Consider the following 23,869-nt stretch of genomic DNA (forward strand, 5'->3'; position numbering starts at 1 on the left):
CAAGTGAGAGTGAGACTTACAAACATGGTCATGATTACATGTCAAGATTATGTAACATGGCAAAGGTGAGGGGATTTTGTAGATATTAGGTTCCCTTACTAGATGACTTTTAAACCTTGGTTTTAAGGCAAAGCATCCTAAATGTGCCTGGACTAATCAAATGAACCCTTTAAAAGCACTGAGAGATTCTCTCTCCTATTGGCCATGAAAAAGTAAGCCATGTCAGAATTAATACTGTCAGAATGGCCACACTACCAAAAGTGTTATTCAGATTCAATGCAATTCCCATTAAAATCCCAATGACATTCTTCATAGAAATAGAAAAAGCAATCATAAAATTCATTTGGAAAAATAAGAGACACAGAATAATCAAGACAATCCTTAGCAAGAAAAGTGAAGCAGGAGGCATCACACTACTAGACCTTAAACTATACTAGAGAGCAATAGTAACAAAAACAACATGGTATTGGCACCAAGACAGACATGTAGGCCAATGTCACAAAATAGAAGACACAGAGACAAACCCACATAAATACAGTTATTTCATACCAAAGGTGCCAAAAACATACATTGGAGAAAAGGAAGCCTATTCAACAAATGGTGCTGGGAAAACTAGAAATCCATATGTAACAAAATGAAATTAAGCCTCTATCTCTCACCCTACAAAAAAGTTAACTCAAAGTAGATCAAAGTTGGGGACTAAAACAGATACCCTATACCTAATAGAAAAAAAAAAAAAGGTAGGACCAAATCTTCATCATGTTGGCCTAGGACCTGACTTCCTTAACAAGACTCCCAAAGTACAAGAAGTAAAATTAAGAATCAATAAATGGCATGAATTCAAACTAAAAAGGTTCTTCTCAGCAAAGGAAACAATCAATAATTTGAAGAGAGAACCTAGAGAATGGGAAAAAAATCTTTACCACATGCACCTAAGATAGAGGGCTAATCTCCAAGATATATAAAGAACTCAAAAAACTTAACACCAAAAAAAAAAACAAAAACAAAAACAAATAACCCCATCAATAAATGGGTTAAGGAACTGAACAGACAATTCACAGAAGAAGAAATGCAATCAATCAACAAACATATGAAAAATTATATCTCTTGCAATTGGAGAAATGCAAATCAAAACTGCTCTATGATTTCATCTCACTCCAGTCAAAATGGCAATTATCAAGAATACAAGCAATAATAAGTATTAACAAGGGAAAAAGGTACACTCATACACTGTTGGTGGGACTGCAGATTGGTACAACCACTTTGGAAAGCAGTATGGAGATTCCTAAGGAAACTTGGAATGGAACCACCATTTGACCCAGCTATCCCACTCCTTGGTTTATACCCAAAGGACTTAAAATCAGCATACTACAGTGATGCAGCCACATCAGTGTTTTTATCAGGTCAATTCACAGTAGCAAAACTATGGAACCAACCTAGAGACCCTTCAACAGATGAATGGACAAAGAAAATGTGGTAGATATGCCAGTGGAATATTACTCAGCCTTAAAGAAGAATGAAATTATGGCATTTGTAGGTAAATGGATGGAACTGGAGAACATCATGCTAAGTGAAATAAGCCAATCCCAAAAAACCAAAGATTGAATGTTTTCTCTGATAAGTGGATGCTGATCTATAGTGGGGGGTGGGTAGGGAAGAATGAAGGAACTTTGGATTGTACAGAGGGGAGTGAGGGGAATTGTGGGGTGGTTGGGGATGGGAAGGATGGTAGATTGAGACAGACATATATACATGTATGAAAAGAATTTTTAAAAATATTTATCACTGTCAAAAAGGTAAATGAAATTAATAAATAAATAAAAGTTTTAAAAAAGAAAGCAATCCATTAGTTCTATATCTACAAGGAAATTACTTCTGTTAAAAACCACCTGAGGCTGGAAAAGGAACCTCCAAGATTGAGATAAGAGAACGTGCCCACCCAACACCCTAACTACAGCTAAGTTGTGTCCGGATTGCTGATTTATGGACACTGACAGATAATAAATAGTGTTATTCATGGCAATTAGTGACACAGCAACAGAAAACCCAAACATGCAACTGAAGGGTGGCAGAGTCAGGGTGCAAACACAAGTCCACCTGCCTCCAAAACGGGTGTTCCTCCCCTTTGTACCACGTAGTGCCACATTTTGTTCCTTGTTTGCTTCCTTGCTAGTTGGTTGGTATGGGATGGTGACGGCAGCAAGGAATTGTTGTTGTTGTTGTTTTCTTTTGAGGAAAGGGATATGGAACATTCAGATATAATAGCCAAGGACTGCCACAAAGGGAGTTTCTAGCTTTAGGAGGTGGCAGCAACTGTGTCCAGTGGAAAAGGTGGGGGTCCACTCAGTGTTGGGAGATGGGAGATGGGTGCGAGCGAGTATGTTACCTCCTCTGGTTTAGGGAATAGCCAGTGGAGCTCGGGAGCAGCAGAGTTTACAGAACACTGAGGCTCTAGTGTTGGATAAACCACACAAAATTGCCAGAGTGATTATGTTTTTGATGTTCAAAAATAGCAATTACACATGACTTAACTAGTATGTGCAGGAATGAGGTTTACCCAGTGGTTAGACCAGGGCCACGTCAGCGGCCAGTGGCAGGGCAGAAGCCAAGCGTTCTGCAGGGAAGGACTTCTTAGTGGGAAGAGATGTGAGGGGGCCACTATCAGTGCCCAGACCCAACACCTGGGCGTTCAGAGCCAGGAAAGCCACATCAGGGATGGCATTCACGTTCCAAAGCCTGGAGACTGCGGGCAAGGGAAGATGAACACCTAGGAGACCCAGACCCCACCTGCACGTTTCTGTCTTCAACGTTGTGACGAACTGTGCTCTGAAAGGGAAACGCAGGCAGAGTGGTCAGGGCTGGCAGGGGTCACCATTGCAGGCTCGGTGTAAGGTTCATACATAACGTCACACCCTTGCGATAGATAGTACCTGGCATGTACACCGTCAGTACTCAGTGAATGGCAATATTATTATTTGACACTGCATTAGATGACAGAAAGCTGTCTTCCTTTGGTAAGATGAAGACAAGGGTGAGTATTCTCCAAATACTAAAAAAATAAATAAATTTAAAAAAATAAAAAAGGAAAGGCATATGGCCCTGCCTTATCGGGAAAACCAGAATCAGGTGGGGAAAAAAACAGATAATTCTTTAGTCACAGAACTTCCTCTTTGGGGGTTGTAAGAGGGAGGCCAGCCCCCACCCCCGCCAACAGAGCAATGAGAGGGCTGAGGACACTTGGCCATCAAGATCAGGCGTCTCCGTCTGAGGTTTGCGTCACACAGGCCCATCCATGTGACTCCACTCAGAAGCCACACTTGATCTGTGGAAGCCTCGTGGCCATGGATGGGCTCCCAGGAGGAGGGAACCTGCCATAGGGCCTGAGAGGTAGGTTCACTGAGACAGGTCTCCATACTGCCTGTGTGCTGCTCAGAGACATGCCCAGGAGCTCTCTGGAGCCGGTCCTGTAATTATTGTAGCTTTTCCAGCCCCAGAGTCCCACTGGCAAGTGATTTCACATGTAATTATGGTTGAGAGGAGAAAGGCTTTGCCCATCCTCCTTAGTCCTTCTTCCTTTTGTTCTGCTTCACTCTCTGCGTTCCTTCTTACTTTCTCATCGTCTCCCAAGCAAGCCAGATAAAGCCCGCATCAGGATGCAGAGGAGTCAGCCTCAAGGTCACCTTGTGCCCTGGCCTGGGGCTGCTCTCTCCTTAGGGAGCAGCTTGTCATGTTCTCTGACATCGTCAAAGAAAGCCCCAATGATGACATTTCGCTCCTCTAGACAATATTCTTTGACTTTCTATCTTTAGATCATCTGTCTCTTCCTAAAAGCTAACCTTGGGTATACGAAGGGAATCCAATTACTGATGGGGGAACAAGAGCAATCGCTGGTCCAGGCTGGTCAGAACGGCTGCGACACAGCTGAGGTTCTACCAGTGACTTAACTGATACCTAGCATATCACGCCCCAGTGAGTAATTGAGACAAGACACTGTGTGGTGTCTTCTATTGCATGATTGTATTCAATTGTCACCACAACCTGAGGTAGGCACCATTAGTAGCCTCACTGTGCAAACGAGTCAAGTGAAAGGTTAGGTCACCACCAGTAAGTAGCCGAGCCGAGACTCCACCTCCATCTGTCTGACAACAGGTCCACGCATTTGCTCACGCTGCTCTATCAACGCCTAAGTGTATATGGGCTTCAACCCACGCAGTTGCTGTCCCGGTTCTGTGACTGGTGATTTTGCTGTGAAAATAAAGCAAAATACCACGGGACCCCCGATGCTCAATCAGCATCCCTACCCACCTACCAGTAGTGCCCTCCTTTCATCACAGACCACCCGAGACCTCAGTTACCCCTGGCTTCGCCAAGGCGTTTTCAGTTGTACCTCAGCCAGGCCTGCCTCCCTCTGCAGAGAGAAGGAGGTAACGTATCTGTGACTCAGGACAAGCAGTAACACCTGAGGCTCAGGACCAGGTGCTCAGCACCAAGGAACTCCAAAAAGACAGGGGGCCTTGCTCTGTCTCCCCACTCACAGGATGGAGGATCTGAACTTCACTGTAGGATGTTGCGTTCGGTAGCCCGAAGCGTAGCTGTGTGGAAGGGCGGAAGGGCAGAAATGAGAAGGCAGATCCTGGACGGGGACAGGAACAGCTGGCGGTTGTTTAGTAATTGTGAAGGCAGAAGGGCTGAGGAGACGGGACGATGGCAGCAGAGGCCATTATAGCAGCTGTGACAAAGTGACCAAACTGACCTGAGTATGGACTAGAGAAAGTGGATATTTCAATCTTTGGACCCTCATCTATTTACAAACAGGAATTGAAGAGGTTTGCAATCAGAGACCTCATGGAACCAGGAGCTCTGGCCTCCTCCTGCCTTGAGGGCTGAGGATCTGCGTCCAGAGGGACAACAACGCCCCCAGGAGACTCTTCTCCCCCTCAGACCGTAGTGACCAGAGCAGTGAGGTCCCAACTCACACAGTGAAGGGTGGAGGAGGTGTTGGGCAGGGATTGTGTACTCGTGTCTGTAGCTACGACAACAAATTATCACAAACTTGGTGGGGTTAAGACAACTGAAATTTATTATCTCAAGTCTGAAGGTTAGAAATCAGAACAAGGCCTTGGCAGGGGCAATTCCTTCTAGAAGTTCTGAGGGAAAATCTGTTCCATACCTCTCTCCCAATGTCCCCTGTTTATTCAATCCTTGGGGTCCCCTGGCTGTATCACTTCCATCTTTGCTATCACATGACCCACCCACCCCACCCCCCCCCCGCATCTTGACATGACATTCTCATAAGGAAGCTCGTCACAGGATCTAAGGTCCCCTAATCCAGTGTAACTTTATCATAACTAATTACACATGCAAGGTTCCTACTTCCAAATAAGGCCACATTCTGATATTCCCGTGCATGTGAATTGGGGACGAACAGACACTATTCAACAGGGTGTGGTTTGACACTGGAATTTGAAGCAGAGCCCAGACAATGGTTAGAAAACCCTTTGGGTTTCTCAAGAGGAAGACTCAAATATACCGGGGCTGTGCTTCCCAGTGTGGTGGGGGAGAGGAAGACCCCTGAGCAGTGTCCACAGCAGACTGGGGCACCCCCCATGCACCCAAAAGTTGCACAGGAATCGAGCAAAAAGAATCGCACAGAAAACGAAGGCAACCCTCCCCACAGCTTAAGGCAGAGAAGGTGCCCTCCCCACTCCCTCCCCCGCTCAGCATTGGAACTACCCAGACAAAATGCTGTCTCCCAAACTAACGAACAACAGGCAAAGCCTTCAGTCTTCCTTCTCTTCTTTCCACCTCTCAGGAGTGCTTGTCTAAGGGGATGTGCCACGAGAAGAGAGTGGAACTCTCCTGCTTGCTCGGCCTCTCACGCATCAAGGACAGCCCTGGACAGAGGAGAGCTCATGGCCAAGAGCAGAGCAGGACTGAGGGAACACTGGGTTCCTGCAAGACAGGCCTGTTCTGCTAGTGCAGACTCATTTCAGAGGCATTCAGATCGCACAGAACTGTGTCCAATCTGGGCTAAGCAGATTAGTTCCCTCCCAGGGAAAGGTTCTGGGCAGCTGAGCGGGGCAGCTCCCTGTGCAGTGGCAGGGGGCTGTCATTACAAGGCGCAGATAGGACATAATTACATGCTCCCTGGAGGAAATGCTTAATTGAATTCCAGAGTGTCTCCTGAGCATCAAAGGCAGCCCAGGCTCAGAGGTAGCCCAGCTGTACAGGAACAGCCCCTCTGAAGCACTGGTGCCCGTCAGGGGTTGGGCTGGGCAGGGGCTCGGGGATGCCAGTGCAGTGGGCTGTGTGGGTCTCTCTGAAACGGAGAGGAGAGGAAGAAGGGACAGAGAGCGGAGAATGATGGGCCCTTCCTAGTCCTGATGTCTGAGGGGCATGACCAAATCCTAGGACTCCCTGGGCTTAATGCAACCTGGAGGTGGTACCTAGGCAGGGGATGGGCCAGGAAGTCACTTGCTCACTGTTCCTTCATGCATGGGACATTAACTGTAGCCCTGTGGTGTGTGAGGCATCCCACTAGACATGGGGGTAGAACTGGGTGCTCTACTGAACTGCAGTGAGGACCACTGGGGTGGCCTGGGTGGGGACCATTTACTCCTGGGGCCACCTTCCACTTCTATCTGTGTGTACCCCACAGTCAAAGTCGGGTAGCCATTCATCCCTCCTCCTTCTCCCTTTTTTTTTTTTTTTTTTTTTTTTTTTGGCAGTACTTGTGATTGAACCCAGAGGCACGCAACTGCTGAGCCCAAGTTCCTTTTTTAATTTCTATTTTGAGATAGGGCCTTTCTAAGTTGCCCAGGCTGGCCTTAAACTTGTGATCCTCCACCTCAGCCTCCTGAGTTGCTGGGAAGACAGGCAAGTGCCACCGTGCCCGACTGGTCATTCATCTTAACAAGTCCTTCCGCATGGGCTGAAGGAGGAGGTGTACCCGAATCACCAAGACGACATCAAACTGCATCCCTAACAAAAGGCAGGGAGGTTCGCCCTGTGTGGCCACAACCCTTGCTGGTTCCGTCCATAGCAACTCTCAGACACACTGGTCTTCTCCCTCAGGGACGGTGACATTCTCACTGTGCTCAGCCCACAGCTGCTTTTGCACACTGAGTGGTAGACATCCATCCCGCCCCAACACCTCCACTCTTCTGGTGCTCTGGCCTCGCTGATGTGGAGGGCTGGCAGAGGCTCTCCTGGGGCAGCAGCAGAGACCCCCTGCTCCCCATTATCATCACCCCCTCTAATCCCTGGCCCTGGCTGCCTTCAGACACCATGGATGTAGCATCAAGAAGCCCCCTGGATCTGACCACATGGTCCTACGCCAGCCTCAGCCTCTCCCCCAGGCAACAGCCACAGTATCATCTGTTGGCAGTTCCTGGTGAGGAAGTGGCACACCAAGAACCTTCCAGGGCCTGGCCTGGGCAAAGGTGGGTCTAAGCCAGCAGTCAAGGGTGATGAATCCAGACTTCTGGGTTGGGCATTAAGTTTATTTGACCTTTGCTGAATTCCCTGGGCCCAGTTGTCCCTGAATTAAAATGAGAGAAGCCAACCCTTGCTATTAAGGAAGAAATATGGGAGGCACTCTGAGCTGCTTCTGCATGAGACAAAGGGGATCTGCTGCTTTCACTTCCCGACCTCACCCCGATGCTGACGTGTGTAACATGGCAGAAAGAATGTGCAAGTAGAATCAGAGGATGTCCACTTACACTTGAGAGTCCTGTGTTCTGGGGCCAATTATTTTCTTTTTCTTAGACTCTGTTACCTAATCTGGATGAAATACTGATAGTAGCCCTAACATGATGACAAAATCCTTCGACTTTTACAGGTAGAATTTTGTTTTCCTATAAATATTAGAAGTCTTATTAGGTAAGAAAAATGACAGCAATAATAGTAAGCCTTCTCAAAGGTTTGAACACCACTGGTAATCAACACTGTGCCCATTCTCTCTAGAACATTCTGATCTCCCTACAGGGTTAGCCTCATCATAACAACTTTAAACAATTACAGCCTAGTGTTGTCGAAGATTTTTATATCAGTTAGTTTCTCTGACAGTCAGCTCTTGGCTGTATTCATTCTACTCTCGACGCCCCCCAAATAGATAGCATATATTCTTCCAACAGTCCACAGAGGTTAATTAAGATGTCACTACTCTCTGCTTTGATTAGAATTATATTAATTCATCATGGTAACACTAGTTATCTTTTGCTATATTGTATAAGAAAAAAATGGAAATCATTAATTACTAGCTAATAATCTTCTAAAACACAGGTTCCCCAGGAAGGGGCAGATAATGAAAATGACCTCTGATAGGAGAGATTTGGGAATCTTGATCTAGTTTATGAAACCCAATAGGTTAGAAGGGGTTCTGGAAGATTCTAATCAGATAAGGAAATTATCTGCTTCTTGTGTCCAAAGGGGATTATGTCCCTGTGGATTAATCTAGGGAATAAAGAAGGTTCTTCTGTGTGATGTAGGATACAGACAGGAGTGATTCAAGGAGGTTTTTTTCTGGCATTAGGATTGGCCCAGGACTGGTGAGAGAGTGTCTATTTAATACTGACACATCCAATGAAATAGAATCTCCTAGTCTCTCCACTGACTGAAGTTCTTTCTCCCTCTCGTCCCAGCACTGGGGTTGGCAGATATTTGAACTTCTTGTCTCTCGTCTCCTGCTGAACCCAGATACAGCCTCACAATCCTCTCCAACATGGTCCCCTGGATAACCACTACTTGTTGAATGGAACTGACACAAAAGGAAAGTCTTATTTTCCACCTGAACCCTGGGTTCTGGGATGTGGACACCTGATAGAGCCACACATGGTGTCAACTATACAGAAGAGTACTCTGGCTTCAGAGAATTCCTGGAAAGGCCTCGAATTGCAGCTCCTAGGATAAAGAGGGGGTGCCTGCTGGCTCCAGCTGAGTCAAGACGACCAGCTGTCTAGCAGGGGAGGGGTAGAGAGGGAGAAACTGCAGGAGAGCTACCACTCTGTCCCTGGCAGGCATGAGAGCCAGGGAAGTTTTCTGTCTTCATCTGGAACACAGGCTGCTCTGGAAACTCAAACCCAGGAAAAGGTTTTGAATGTGACTCAATACCCAAATAGCATACCTGAAAATGAGAGCAGATTATCTGCTGACGCTAGTGTCCCGGAGAGGACAGACCAGCCAAGGGTAAGGGGGGAGAGATGACCCTAGTAGCCTTGAGATTCATGCCACTCAGCATCACTGTTGATCTGGGCAAAGGCCAGTTTAGTCCTGGCTGTGGAGCCTGTGGGCAGCCTGATGTGTGCGGTAGGTCTAGGACTCTCATTCTTCCAGCCCACTGTCCCAGCACAGGCCACTATAAAACCAGTGCTCTACAAACCTACCCACTGTGCAGGTTCAGAGGTGACAGGTGCCTATGTCACGTGAGACTCCCTTCAAAAGCGACGTTGCCCACCACTATGTGTAAGTACAACTACTTATATAGCTTATCAGGGGATTCTCACATTGACTGTATTTTCTGTCATCCATTTATGTAGATTATCTGGGGGGGCGGTGGGAGGAAGAAGTATTTGACAACCAACCTGGGGATGAACACATGACTGGCCTCTGATGTGACCAAATTGAAAAAAGTTCAGATTCCCTCTCTTAAGAATATGAGCTAGAAAATTAGAAAGAACATTCCAGATAGGAGTTGAAAGCACATATGGAAAGAGAAACGTTGGTTTGTGAGGCAACCCTACAAGTTAGCAGCAATAAAGGAGGAGTTCACAGAAAAACAGTGCATCACAGAAAAACAGTGATGCCAGGAGACAGAGACCACGTGGCCCCGGCGGGAGCGCGCTGGAGAGAGAAGGCAGTCCCCAGAGCTGCCTCCGTCCCAGCCTATGGGGGATCCTTGCAATGAAATCTTTCTGGGTCCACAGAGAGTCAGGCAAATGCTTTATGATGGAGGGAGAAGGAGAGGCACCAGGAACGGCTTGTTTCCCGGGAGATGTCCATCTTCTTGGTGCCATCGTGAAGCTGGTGCTTGCTGTGCAAATGACAGGCTTCCTGAACGGATACTCTCCTGGCTCCTTCTTGATCACTAGAAGGCAAAGATCAGACAGAGGACAGAAGGCAACCCAAGTGCGGAGACCAACAGCGAGACGGAAGGGAATATTGGGAATTGGATCACATTAGAGGAGTAGACGTGGCCGAAGGCCTTGAGGAGGAAGGCCCTGAGCGCGAGAGGAGCGGAGACCCCAGCAGAGGCTCTGCGGCCCCTGCAGGACACACAGTAGAAAAGAAAGGCTGCAGCAAAGAATGTTTCCAAGAGAAAGCGAGTGCAAGAAAATAGGTTACGAACAGGAAGTAAGGTACCAGCAGGGAAACAGTGAACAAATGTGAGAACTTGCAGCTGGGTCATGGTTAGCTCCTATGGTGGTGGTAGAACCTGTCCTGAGTGACTGCCACCCAGAAAAAAGAAGATGGGGGTGGGGTCAGTGAAGGTCATGTGGCAAACACAAGGAGAAATGCAAAAGGTCAACAAATCAAGGCCCAAAGTTCTGGAGGAAAATGGAGTACTAAAATGGTGGTTGTAATCCATGAATTACTTTACAGCCATATTCTGCCATATTTGGAGTATTCAGTTACTATCAAGATGCCATTTATTTTGAAAGTATCAACTTGAGAACCTACTACAGAGTGCTGTCTAGCTCAAAAATAACTGGTTCTTCAGGAATCCAACCCACTGAATGGTAACTGCACAGGGTTTAGGTAAGGGCAGAGGAGCTAAATCGTTTCTCTACATGCCTACCTGTACCTAGGGAGGGTAAGGATGATAGTGTCAAATCAATGACTGATCTTATTATACGCCCATATCTAGACATCACTAAGTTTTCAGAAAAACAAAATTTTCCATAATAAGTAACTCCACTTTCAACTTCAAATTTTTCTCTACTTATGACTAATTTCTTACTTGGGTACCCGGTAGGTGGTAGCCACAAGAATTTAATTCCCATGAGTGGTAACTGTCATGCCTAGTATTTACCTAATATTTACCTAGTGCTTTCCTTCATAGTTATTTAGCACAATCCTCAAAACATTTGATTCTTGCAGATGCTTCTAGGCTGTGCAGAATTTAAATATGGGGACCTTGTTCAATTTGCAGATCAAGGAGCTCTCTTTCTTCAACAATCCATTATATGTTATGGGCTTTCTGCCAGGACTTCAGACTAGATTCTGGGAGTGAAGCTTAGTCTCTCTTTAGAAACAACAACAATAAGGTAACAACATCTGAATAAGTTGGAGACCACAGCTCAACCTCTGATACCTTCCTTATGGAGTTGATGGGGCGTAACCAACAGAGAAGGCTTCTGCCTCATCCAGCACATCTGGGAAGTTGATGAAAGGCTAGACAATCAGGAAGCTTGTCCTGGCTCACCTGCCTTGCTTTGTTCAAGCTTCCCTGGCCTTCATCTTCGTGAATGAATAAGGAAACTTTGACCTTCAGAGCCAGAAGAGTCAAGAGAAAATTAAGACTTAAAAAAAAAAAATTCTGTGGACTCAGTATCTTCCCTCCTAAACAGCCTCAAAGTGCACAAAAAGACTTTAAAAAGTCTGTATTATTATTCTTAGTTAAAATACTAGTCATATGATACTCCTAGATTTGCTCTTCTAGAGTATGTATTTTTCCTTTTTTCCCTGAATTGCAAGTCTTTCTGAAGTTAACACTTTACTGGTGAATAAAGATAAAATGGAGGACTGGTGCTGTAGCTCAGTGGCAGAGCACTCGCCTAGCATGTGTGAGGCTCTGGGTTCCATCCTCAGCACCACATGAAAATAAATAAATAAGATAAAGGTATTATATCCATTTACAACTAAAATTATTAAAAAAAATAAAAAGATAAAATGGAAAAGTACAAACCAGTAAAGGGTATGTGTGTGGTAAAGTCCTTTCCAAATGTAACTTCCTCTCATATGTAGCTGTGTAATATTGGACAAGTCACTTTCCCTTTCTAAATCTCAGCCTCATAATTTGTCAAATGGGAGGTCAGATACCGGCCAGCTTTTCTTGATTCGGTTGGAAAATGTGCAGCACAGCCAATACTGACTGCTTCTTTGAAGGAAGCCCATGCGATTTAATTATAGTAGATCTTGGCATTTGCATAGTTGACATCTGTGCCTTCGACGATTCCCAGAGACCCCAAAGGTCCATGAGCTGCAATAATCTGTTATTTTGCAGAAGCGTGCTGTGAGCCTGGGATATAGGAGCCAGTCACTTGCTTAATGAGTGAAATTATCATGCAGGCAAAACTCATATCTCCATGAGTTATTGAGTTCTCTTCTTTGTTACCGTAGACTGTAGTCTTTCAAGCCTCAATGCTTCGTGAAGTACTGTATGACAGTCACAAATGCAGGGATTCATCTAGACTGAAGATGTCAACAGTGTCACTTGCAAATGTCAAGGGCTTATTGTAACCTGGGTGTAGGTTAATCATGTTCCTACCCCTGCTCCTCCTTCATGGCTTCTACATCCTTAATGAAGGTTCCTTTAACTCTACAGTGCGGTCACACACATAGCTGAGCTCTTGATGCTCCTTTATTGAATCTCTCTCAACTATATCCTTCTTCCATGTTTAGATGGGTGCAGAAACCTGGATCCCCTTCTCCTGAAAATAAGATCCTTGAGAGATAAAGAGCTAGCTTGTCTTCTTCATTAATTTATCCCTGTGCCAAGTCATGTATCCAGTACATAGCAAACATTTAGTGTTTGTTGAATGACTGAGCACCTTCTATGGGGAGCCACTGTGCTCAAGGGGAATTTTTTTCATATTTCTATTTAATTTTCTTTTTTAGAGCCTTGTGTACACTATGCAAGCACTCTACCAGTGAGCTATGTCCCCAGCTCAGGATTTAGTTATCACTCCCTGCCAGGATAGATATTATTCTATCATTCCAGCAAAAAAGTCTGGGAATCAGGCAAGTGAAGTGAACCTAGTTCAAAGTTAACACAACTGGTGAGTGATGGATTTACATCTGTTTGTCAGATTCCAAAGTTGATTCTTTTCTGTTCTATCATGCTGCCAAGAACAACTTTGAAGAAGTAAAACCTTTAACCAAGCAAATGAATTCAATACTATTAATGGATCTAGTATTATTGATAGAGCATTGGCCCACCTATAACTTGATTCTGTCTGGAAGACCAGGATAAAGACAAAAGTTACAATACTACCAAGCTTGGAAGGCAAATAAATCCTCAGAAAGAGGGAGGGGTTAGAAAGCAAGGTTGTTCCAAGTATCACGCAGCTTCTTTACAAGTATCCTGAAGGGTTCAATTTCAGCTCCCAGATTGGTGTTGCAATTAGCAGGGTCTTAGTAAGAGCTGGGTTCTTGCAAATCTGGGGTTGAAAGTTGGAATTGGATAGAAAGCATTCATGACTCAATTAAGCAAGCCATTTGAAAAGCTACTTTCTTCTCTGGGTCTCATGGTTTGGTCAGGAGCTTTATAGTCTTTTCATTCTAAATTGGAACCAGCAGTATCAGCAACTTGTTAGAAAAGCACAATCTTAGGCCCTACCCTAGACCTTCTGAATTATAATCAGTACTTTATCGAGATCCCTGGGTGGTTGATAAGCACATTAGCATTTGAGAAACACAACTCTAGAAGATCTTCTAAGATCTTTTCTGGCTCTCACCATTTATGAGTTCAGGTGAGGACTCTTCATGGTAACCAGAAGATTAGCATTCTTATTAATTAGGGTCACACAGAGATACAAATAACCTGATCACCTCAGGATGTCTTCTGAAAAATATTGCTAATTCATCAATGTTACTATTAAGGCCTGTGTTTACTGAGCACATACATGTACCAGGTACACTGCACACAATCATTTTAATAGCCCTGCAAGAGAGAGATCATTATCCCCATTTTACCCATGAGAAAATGACCTCATAGGTTAATACAATTTCCCCAAACCACATGGTTAAGTCAGCAGTAGAGCCAGAATTCTAACCCAGAGTACTTAGAGCCTGTGGTTCTTTTGCTACATATTATCTCTAGTGGTAAAATTACACTTGAAAGTCTCCTGGGTAGTGACTAGCAGGTTTGGGACTCATTTTGCTGCAAGAAACCTAAAAAGATCAAACCACAGAGAAATTTTTTTAAAATAATGAAATGAATAGATCAGAACATAGATTTGTTCCCCTAAACCTGGACTTTGTGCATGAAAGGTTGACATCCTTTGGAACAAATGTCACCCAGAAGTGATAGTCGCAAACTCATTTACCCCAAAATATTATACAATCAAACATAAATAAGTTGGAGGAAGGTTTAGTCATATCCAGAGATCCTAGGTAAATAATTTATTATTTTTAGAATGAGGAAATTGGGAGTTAACCCTGTGATCTCCCATAAACTACCCTTCCATGCCATTGGGAGATAAGTACTGAATCAGAGAAAGTATGAGTTCATCGAATTAGGGCAAATTTTGTAGTCTTGATGTTATTTGACGCTTGACAATAAGCTCTTACATACCAACATTGCCATAAATGTGTGAAATTTCATGGAGTTTGTCTTCCCAGCAAGGGCCTGGGCTTCATTTATATGTATGAACACTCTCCCCAGAGCATATATAAATGGATAGTATTCTCTGGAAGGCACAGGTTTTTACTTATGCTAACAAATGATTATCCTTCCCAGCAAAATGACTAAACAGAGCTCTAATAAATCAATTTGTCAATGGCTATTTCCCTTCAGGAGACAATATCCCCTGCTCCATTTTTGGCTCATACAACTATGACCTACACAGAGCATATGTGTCCAGGGTTCAGAAAATCTTCAAGCTGGAAGGAACTGCAAAAGGATCTGATCCTTCCTCCAGGCAAGGAAAGTATCTTTATTCCCACTTTGCATAGGAGAAGGTTTAGTTCCAGGGTTACTAAAGGATTTGCCCAAAGTCACATTATTAGGAAAAGATTAAGTAAGGACTGAGGTAGAGTTCCCTGGTCATTCAGCTTATTTTCGAGCAGAACTCAACCCTTTTAGAGCACTGTCCCAAGACTGGACCTGGGAAGAAGCAGCTCTACAGACACTTTTCCCTGGGGCCTATGGATCCCCTTTTCCATGAGCTCTTTCCCTCTCTCTTCTAACTGTTGTAGGGTTTCTTTCCCACTGAAAGTATAATTCACAGGTTCCTGGAGCAGCCTGACATCTCCCCTTTTATTCTTGACATCATCTCCTGCTCTTGCTTATTGTTTGTGGACAGGAGCCAAAATTCAGAGACAGGTTTCCTGTTCTCATCTCCATCCTTTTAGGCCTCCCCGGAAAGTCTAACCCAGTCATAAAGCTGCAAAATCCTAGGGAAAGCCACTCTGCTTTCTTTTTCAAAGATATCCATCTGAGAAAAGGACAGAATGACCAATTTGCAGGAAGGTTCATTGGGAAGGGCCTTAAGGTAATCAAGGCAATAGGAGCATAGTACCTACGGCTTCTGAAGGACTGGTGGGGCAATAACCAGGGGATTGCTACAGGAGAGTTCTAGACCTTGAAAAGAGATGACCGCACAGAAGATGTACTTTCTCCCACAATTGTTACGAGGCTTCTCCTTCACTGCATAGCCAGAATTTGGGGCTTAGACCTGAGACTAGAGACAGGCATTGCTGCTATGGGAGTTCTGATACCACCAGCACCCAAGCCATACTGATTCATCCCACCTGGGCCGGCCAGCCTTGCTCCCTAAAAATGGTTATGGACATTCAAAGAGAATGCCAAGTTCTAATCACTTTCTCAAGTTCCAAGTTGAAGGAGAAGTGCCTGAGATCTGGCTATGCAATATAACAGCCATCGCTGTTTCTCAACCCCCCCCCCACAACCTTGAGCATATTCTGACTGGGCTATTGCTCTCCCAGAATGGAGAGGACTGGCTTCAAAGCACCTAAGTCCTTTGTATGAAAAGAGGAGGAAGGGGAGGCCCAAGCAGTTTCCTAGCTCTCGTAGTCACAAGAATTCTCTAAAGTCGGATGTTACAAGACTCCTTTCGTCCCATTCCTCCATCAACCATCATTTTGACTTTCAACAGACCAAACTTTGTGTGTCCTCAGATCCTATCACAGGATTCCTTGCCCAGAAACAAAGTGAGAAACCGAAGGAGGATGTGGAAGCAGGACCTGCCCCGGTGGTGTCTGCTGCTCCTGCACACCTGTGGTGGAACCAAAGTTCGACATTGACATGACACAAGGAAGAGGTTTGAAGGGTACAGAAGGACAGAGAGAGATAGCAGGGAGGGCTTGGAGGGCTGGAAAACCAAAACCAAATCAAACCAAAAAACAAAACTACTTACACTGTTTCATCATTCTTGAACTCCAGCTCCCCATATGTGTCTTCAAAGTCCTCACCACCACCCTTGGCTGTCCCTTCTACTGTCCTAAAGGGGACGATGACTGTGCCCCGGGCCCCTGATGTCCGCAGAACCTTGACCTCCATGACACCAATACTTTCACTGACATGAATGGTGTCGCATTCAAAAGTGAAGATGCCCGCGTGATCGTCATCTAAGATAGTCACCGTGGCCACACAAGGGGACGCCAGGACCGCCCGAGGCAAGGGAAGGCTGTTGAGGATGGCTGGCGGCATCCCCTCCTCCGGCTGCTCCTCTTCTATGCGGACATTGCTCAGCCTCACAAAGAAGTGTTCATCCTCCTCAAAAATGTCATCGTCGATGATGCCCACGGAGAACTCCTTCTGGGTCTCTCCCGGTTTCAGAACCACCGTGCCCTCCGTGAACTCATAGTCAGCCCCTGCGTTGGCAGAGCCGTCCTCGGTTTTGTAGTCCACGTACATGGTCTTGGACATGTCCCCTCCTTTCCTCACCACTGTCAGGAGCACAGCCCCGCAGTTCTCCAAGCACTGGTAGGAACACGGGTCAAAGAAGACCTTGGAGACGAAGTCCTCGGGCTCGTCGGTGTGCACCTCGCTCATGCTGGAGGTCTTCTTGGCCTGCTCGGCTGCGTGCTTCTTCAGGATGTTGCCTGCACCGGTCATCATGCGGGTGGCTTGGATCCGGTAGAAGGCGCGGCTCTTCTGTTGATGGGAAAGAGCGTAGTAATTGGCCATCTCCACCAGCTGATCTAAGTCCTTCTCCGGGTGTTTTTGTTTCAGATCCTTGAGAATCCGGATCATCTCCCGGCGGGACTCGTCCACTTCCTTCCCTTCCAAGGGCACCAGGTTCCCGTCTAGGAAATGGGAATTCATCATTTTCCCATCCATTTCAATGCCCTTGGGGTGGTCACCCTCGGTCTCTATGATAATGCCTCGGTGTTTATCTGTGCGGTACTTTTTGTGCATGTATTTATAGAAAAGCAGTCGTTTATCTGCCACCCAGGCCAGAAGGACACAGACTGGAAAGAAGAAGAGGGTGAGGAGGCCTTCCCAAACCTGGACCACACCAGGAGAGAAGACTGCCAGGATCATATAGAGCCAGATGTAGGCAAAGATGCTCCAGGCGGCAGTGACGAAGAAGACCCGCAGGTGCTTGATCTTGCGAGTCTCTCCATCAGGGATCACGTAGACGCAGATGCCAATGATGATGAACATGTTGAAGGCCGCGCTGCCTACGATGGTAGAAGGTCCCAGGTCACCAGCAATGAACCCATGACCACACACCTCAATTAAAGAGAGGAGAATCTCAGGAGCAGAAGAACCGAGGGCCATTAGGGTCAGGTTGGAGACAGTTTCATTCCATACCCGGATGGTAGTGGTGCTGGTCTCCCCATTGGGCTTTTTAATGGTCACTTCCCTCTCTTGGGAGGTGATGACTTCAATAGATGCCATGAAGCGATCGGCAATGATGGACACCCCAAGGAACATGTATATCAGGGCCACGAAATAGACAATGACCCTGGCAATCTTGTCCCCAAGAGAAGGGTTCTCTGGATACCAGATTGGGAGGATGACACCTTCCTTGCAGTCCGACGACCCTGAACAGGACTCATTGTTCTGCCCTGTGCTGGGCACATCTCCTGAGCCACCAGCCTCTGCCCGAAGACCATTCAGGAAGAGCACAAAAGTAACTAGCCCAAAATGGAGGAAGGCAGAGGTGAGAGGCTGTAACCTTAACCACGCCATACACGAGACTTAGAGGCTGGCTTCCACCGCAGCACCAATGGTCCTCCTGACGGGCCAGAGACCTAGGAAAGATCAGAGAGGCACGAAAAGGCATGAGGAAAAGGGGGCAGCAAGTGGCAGGCTCCCACCAACACAAACGGATGCTTCACCTCCAGCGACATATTGCACTGACATATGGGGCAGTCTCTCACTTGGAAAAATACATGTCAATGGGAGGCACAAATTGCTGCTCTGTCCTCAGAACCATCTGGTGGGAGACTCAGTTGAAGAATGGCTGGAAATAGCTGGGAATATTGGTGACGGAAACCCAGGCAGTAACCTTCTAATCCTGACTCCCTGGTTATCTAGACTCCACTTAAAATAGGGTGCATATGACCTGAATCTTTGTCCCCACTTGTACTTCTAGAGTTTTCAGCCTTCTTTTCTCAGACGTCATCGTACTGAAGAATCGTGCTTAACATGGGTTTGCAAGAGTAAGTGCTGAACTGAATTTTCACGGGCTAGTCTCCCAACATGTAATACCTTGCTCTGAGTATAACTGAGCCTTCTTGAGTGAAAAAAAACAAAAACAAAAACAAAAAAAAAAACCCTTCCACAAATGCAAAACTTCTGGAGGCAAGCTATAATTCTGAGATTTCTTGTGAAACCAAGAAAGTCGATACTAGTGAATGCTACCTGCACTACACTAAACTGAGGCAGTGTCAAGTGTGCCCAGAGTTCACAGCAACTCTTGACCTTCTAGTATAACACACTTAAGGACAGGTAAAGGCAGGGAAAGATCAACCAGCCAGTCAAGATCCAAGCCAAAGATGGAAAGAGTCCAGTGGTAGAAATTATTATTAATGAAACATGCAAATGGCTCTCAAGTAGGTCTTCTTTAAAAAACTGAGACAAGATTTTGGGGTGAAATGCAACCTCATCTGCTGACCTCAAACCCCTAAAAGGTGAGTGTAAGTTTCTTCCTGAAGAACAGGAAGAAACCCAATTGAAACACCTCTTAGTCTTTCCACTCATTGCCTCATTGGGATAGAATAAGAATGAAAATAACTGTGCACCAGCTTAAAAAAAAAAATAAAGCAACCTGTTCATTTTTCCCCTCTGCTGCATTCATGTAGGGATACTTTTAGCAACAGAGAAATGCTGATTTCCATTTGTGCAGCAGCTTAAGGGATTCAAAGTCCTTGTCGTCCAAATAGGTTCCTTTGGCCACTGTTTCCCATCTCTGAAAACAGCACCTCCATATACCCAGTTACTCTTGCCAGAAAACAGGTATTATTCTGAAAGCCTTCCTCTCCCTCCTTCCCCTTACCCAACCTAGGACTAAATCCTATCATCTCTCCCCGCAACTCTCTGGCCACCATTGTAGCTCAAGTCACTATCCCGCCTCATGGGATGAATCTACTCTAGTAGCCTCTCAAAAGAAGTCAGCTTTCCAGCTCTTGCTAGAGAATAGATCTTGATTCTCCTGTCCCCATACGACCACAACAATCTTTAAAAAAAAAAAAAAAGAAAGAAAGAATCACTGGGCACAGTGGCACATGCCTCTAATCCCAGTGACTTGGGAGGCTGAGGCAGGAGGATTGTGAGTTCAAACCCAGCCTCAGCAACTTAATGTGACCCTACGCTACTCAGCAAGACCCTGTCTCTAAATAAAATATAATAAAGGGCTAGAGATGTGGTTCAGTGGTTATGCACCCCTGGGTTCAATCCCTAGTACCAAAAAAATTAAAAAAAAAAAAAAGAATCCAAACTTATACACATACCTCCCTTATTTGAGGTTCTTTCACAGTTTTCTCTTGCTCTTGATAGAAAGACCAGGTTCCTGGCCATGATTTGCAAAGGCTTGCAGGAACTACCTCCTTTCTTCTCCTCCCTCTCCCTCCTCTGCCTCTTACTACATTTCAACAGTGCCCTTGGTTTCTACCCCCTTGTTACTATCCACCTCAGGATCTTTGAGTGTTTCTTCTTTGCACCCTCAACTCTTAATAATGCATTAGATCTCAGCTTAAGTCACTTTCTTAAAAAAAAAAAAAAAAAAAAAACCTCTCCTTCATCCCTAAAATGGTCAACTCCTTTTCTCTCATTGCACTCTTTGTCTCTACAGCACTTTTAAAACGTTGAGATTACATGTTTATTTGTAGTATTTAGATGATCAGTGTCTTACTCATTCATAAAGCTGTGAATCAGAGCAATACATAAGGCTGCATCTCTTTGGTTTACCATGGTGTCCTAAGTATTTAAGAGGTGCTCAATAAATATACACCTTAGTAATTAATCCATGTAGCCATCAAGGAAGCTTCCTAAGACATCATCTTCTTTACAGACATTTTATGATTCAATTAGAATCATTTGCTTTGGAAATAAAGAGAGAGCTCAGAGACAAATCCTAACTAGAGTGTAAAGGCTCTGCCAGACATCTATAAATTCCCAAAGCTTGTGGTCAGAGAGAAATTCCCTTGGGGACATAGTTCACCAGGGCTCATCCTGCAACCATAAAGGCTTCCGTCCAAAGGGCTACGGATGAACTTGGTCTCATATTCCCCCAATGGCATCCAAGTGCTGAGGATCACATTCCTCCTTAGTTCAGGTCCTGGGGGTCATCACAACATGTGATGGGACCTCTGCCTTTGCCCCACTCAGAGGACAGGAGGTCACGAGGGCTGTGGAAGAGCAGCTGGATGAAGATGTTCAGCAGCCATCCAGCGAGCTCTCACCACCTGTGAGGAGCCAGGGACCCCACACACAGGCCCAGCTCAGAGTCCGACACCATTCACACTGGGCAAATGTGGACAAACAAGATCTGGGCTTCCTGCCTTGACCTTGGCAAACCCTGACACTCTGGATTCTGATAAGCCCCTTGCAGGAAGAGACAGAAGGCCTTCACAGAAGACTATGAAGGGCACCACTGGAGCAGCTCTCTCACCAAGGGCCAACGTGGTGACAGGAGGTGGTAGCCCAGGGGGTTGGGGTACCCACAGGTGAGGGAGGTGGGCTGCCCTTCTGGAGAAAAAGGACACAGAACATGTGGTAGTAGAGTTATCCTGAGAAACAGGGGGCACGGACTCCTATTTATCTTACACTCCAGGAGCATGAAGAAGGATGGTGGCCTTTGTTCTTCCTCAACTTGGCAGACACTCTGTGGTGACAGGTGTTTATAAGGGTGTATGCAATCCCGTGGTCAGAATCAGAGGCCAGATCCCTGGGAAAACAGCTGAACCAAAGGAAAGAAGGGAAAGAAAACGAGGCAAGAAGTAAGGTGGCTAGTAAATACTTGCGCTGGCATTTGGAAAATGCTCTGTGATATCCTCATTGTACTTTCCAGCCCTGCCAGGGAGTGGCTTCTGGGTGAGATGTCAGAGAGGGAGGGAACAGCTCTGAGGAGCAGCTGTGGTCTTTTTTCTGTGTGTGCCCTTGCCTACCAATTGAGACAAACTCCTGAAGGTCTCATCAGCTTCTCCAGGACCCAGACTCAGGGATATGACTCAACTTTAGACTCCTCCAAATAACAGATATTAACAATAGCAATTAACACGCATAAGCATTTATTGTGTGCACAGTGCAAATTTTAATTTTCATCATGACCCTGTGAGATTATCAATATCTTTATCCCTATGTTCCCACTTTGGGAGAGTGAGTCTTAGTTAAGTCATTTACTCAAAATATAAGGCCAGGAAGTAGTAGAGCCAAATTCACATACAATTGACATAAAACACATGGATCTGATCACTCCATCTCCCCAAAATATCTCATTTTGTTATAGAACATCCATCAGTCTCCAGCCTGATGTGGGCTTAGTAGCAATGTGACTGTCCCATGCTCCCAATAGGAGAGACTAGCCATTTGATGGGGTTGCATAGTCCCCAAGCTTCCTGGGGCTGCCCTGGCTGCCTGCTGCCGTCTCCCACCTGAATATCCTTTTCATCAGCTCAGTTTGACAAATATTGACAAAAGCATGTGATTTGCCAGGCCTGGTCCTAGATGCCATGGGTAAAAATAAAAATAAGATACAGTGTTTGCCCACAAAGCTATCATTGAGCAGGGGTGGAGACACTTTTACCAGAAAAAGTGGAGGCAGACAGAAGGCTGAGCTCGTGCGGGGATTTGGGAAGGCGTTCTGAAGGAGGTGATCCCTGAAATGAGTCTTCAAGCTTGAGTGAACTTTAGTCAGCAAAGAAAAAAGGCAAGTGGGAAGGGCATTCGAGTCAAAGAGAACAGCCGGAACAAAGACACAGGGACACGAAAGAGCCCCCATGTGCATGGGATTACAGGGAACTCAGTGTGAGGCAGGTCAGAAGATGAGGCTGCACGGTAGGGAGACCCGACTCATGGCAGGTCTTCTACGCAAGGCTGAGAGGATGGGATTTGATCTCAAGGGCAGAGAAAAGCCAATGATGGGATTTTAAACAGGAGAATGACATGGTCCGATTTGTATTTCAGAAAAACCAATTTCACTAAAGACTCAGGATGGCTATAAGGAGGACAAGACTGGAACAGGAGATCAGTTAGAAACCTGCTGCAAACAGAGCAGATGCAGATAAGGAGGCCCAGGGTATATTCTGCATAGGACAACCCTCTGCCCCATATCACATTCCTCTCCCTTAGTCAAACAGATGCTCTGACTGAGCCCGTGACCTCTTGTCTCTTTCCTAGATTATTTTCCTGACGCCCCCAGGACCATCTGCAAGGTGTCTGTGTCCTCAGCAGTGGCTCCTGACATCTTTTAATATCACTGGCAAATTTAATTAAAGTCACTGTTCCTCTGCTCTTCCAGATCATTAATAAAACAGTGCCACCAGGCCAGACTGAGAAATTCTCCCTACCGCTACGCCCTCCACTTTCTCCAATGGGAACACTGCTCCAGGCCTGTCACCAGCCTGGGTAGAGTCGTCCTTCTCTGCTTCTAAATCTGGGCCCCTGCACAGGCGTCACCGCCGATTTACATTAAAGTTTTAGGTGCAGCAGCCAAGCTGTGCTGGCTCTGACATGTCAGCCAGATCCAAGCTCACTGCAGTACTTCCTCTGCCAGGGCAGAGTCCTTCTCCCCGGGGCAATACTCCCCAAGAAGCACACAGGAAGTCAACTCTCTACACTCTCAAGAATAGGAAAGATGTGATTACCGAAACTTAGGTAGTTTGATTGTCACAACTGAACTTGGATTCAAGAAAGAAGATGTAACGATGCTAAATGTTTTTCCTGCATTATTATTGTTCTGAATCTCCCCAGGGAAGGAGGAATTATCCTCATACCTTTTTTTTTTTTTTTTTTTTTTTTTTTTTTTTTGGCAGTAATGGGGATTGAACCAAGGAGTGCTCTACCACTGAGCTATATCCCTGACTCTTTTTAAATTTTATATTGAGACAGGGTCTTGCTAAATTGCTGAGGCTGGAATCTGGCCTCAGCCTCCCAAGAAGCTGGGATTATAGGCGTGCACCACCATGCCTGATCATCATCATACCCATTTTATAAATGGTGGATTAGAGCCCAAGATCACAAGTAGATGCCAAGTAGAGTCAAGTAGAAAGGTAAGCATTGGAATTCCAACAGTCTGTGTCCTGAACACATGGTGTTAACCACTGTGCTGGGTATGTGCCTTGGGCTTGGAGACCCATTTAAGTGAGGACTCAGGAGAGCAGGTTGAGTCTTTCTGGAGGTAGAGACCTTCCCACAAAGCTTGGAGACTCTTTACTCTAAGTGACTCTAAGGCAGCATCGAACTATTATAAAGTCCTAGATCTGAAAGCAGGAAGCAAGAACTTTCTTCCTAGTT

At 45.6% G+C, this 23,869-nt stretch overlaps 1 protein-coding gene across 6 annotated transcripts in view; it reads right to left on the reverse strand.

Moving 5' to 3' along the window:
• Positions 1-23,869, reverse strand: part of Slc8a3 (solute carrier family 8 member A3) — a 134,551-nt gene that overhangs the window by 98,262 nt on the left and 12,420 nt on the right. For all 6 annotated transcript variants that reach the window (XM_047541598.1, XM_047541601.1, XM_047541603.1 and 3 more), the window contains exon 2: positions 16,320-18,165. In XM_047541598.1, the coding sequence (XP_047397554.1) occupies positions 16,320-18,103 (1,784 nt within the window). In that variant the 5' untranslated portion in view covers positions 18,104-18,165. The remainder of the gene's footprint in view (positions 1-16,319; positions 18,166-23,869) is intronic.

Source organism: Sciurus carolinensis, chromosome 2 (genome assembly GCF_902686445.1).
Source record: "Sciurus carolinensis chromosome 2, mSciCar1.2, whole genome shotgun sequence".
Classification (NCBI taxonomy): Eukaryota; Metazoa; Chordata; class Mammalia; order Rodentia; family Sciuridae; genus Sciurus; species Sciurus carolinensis.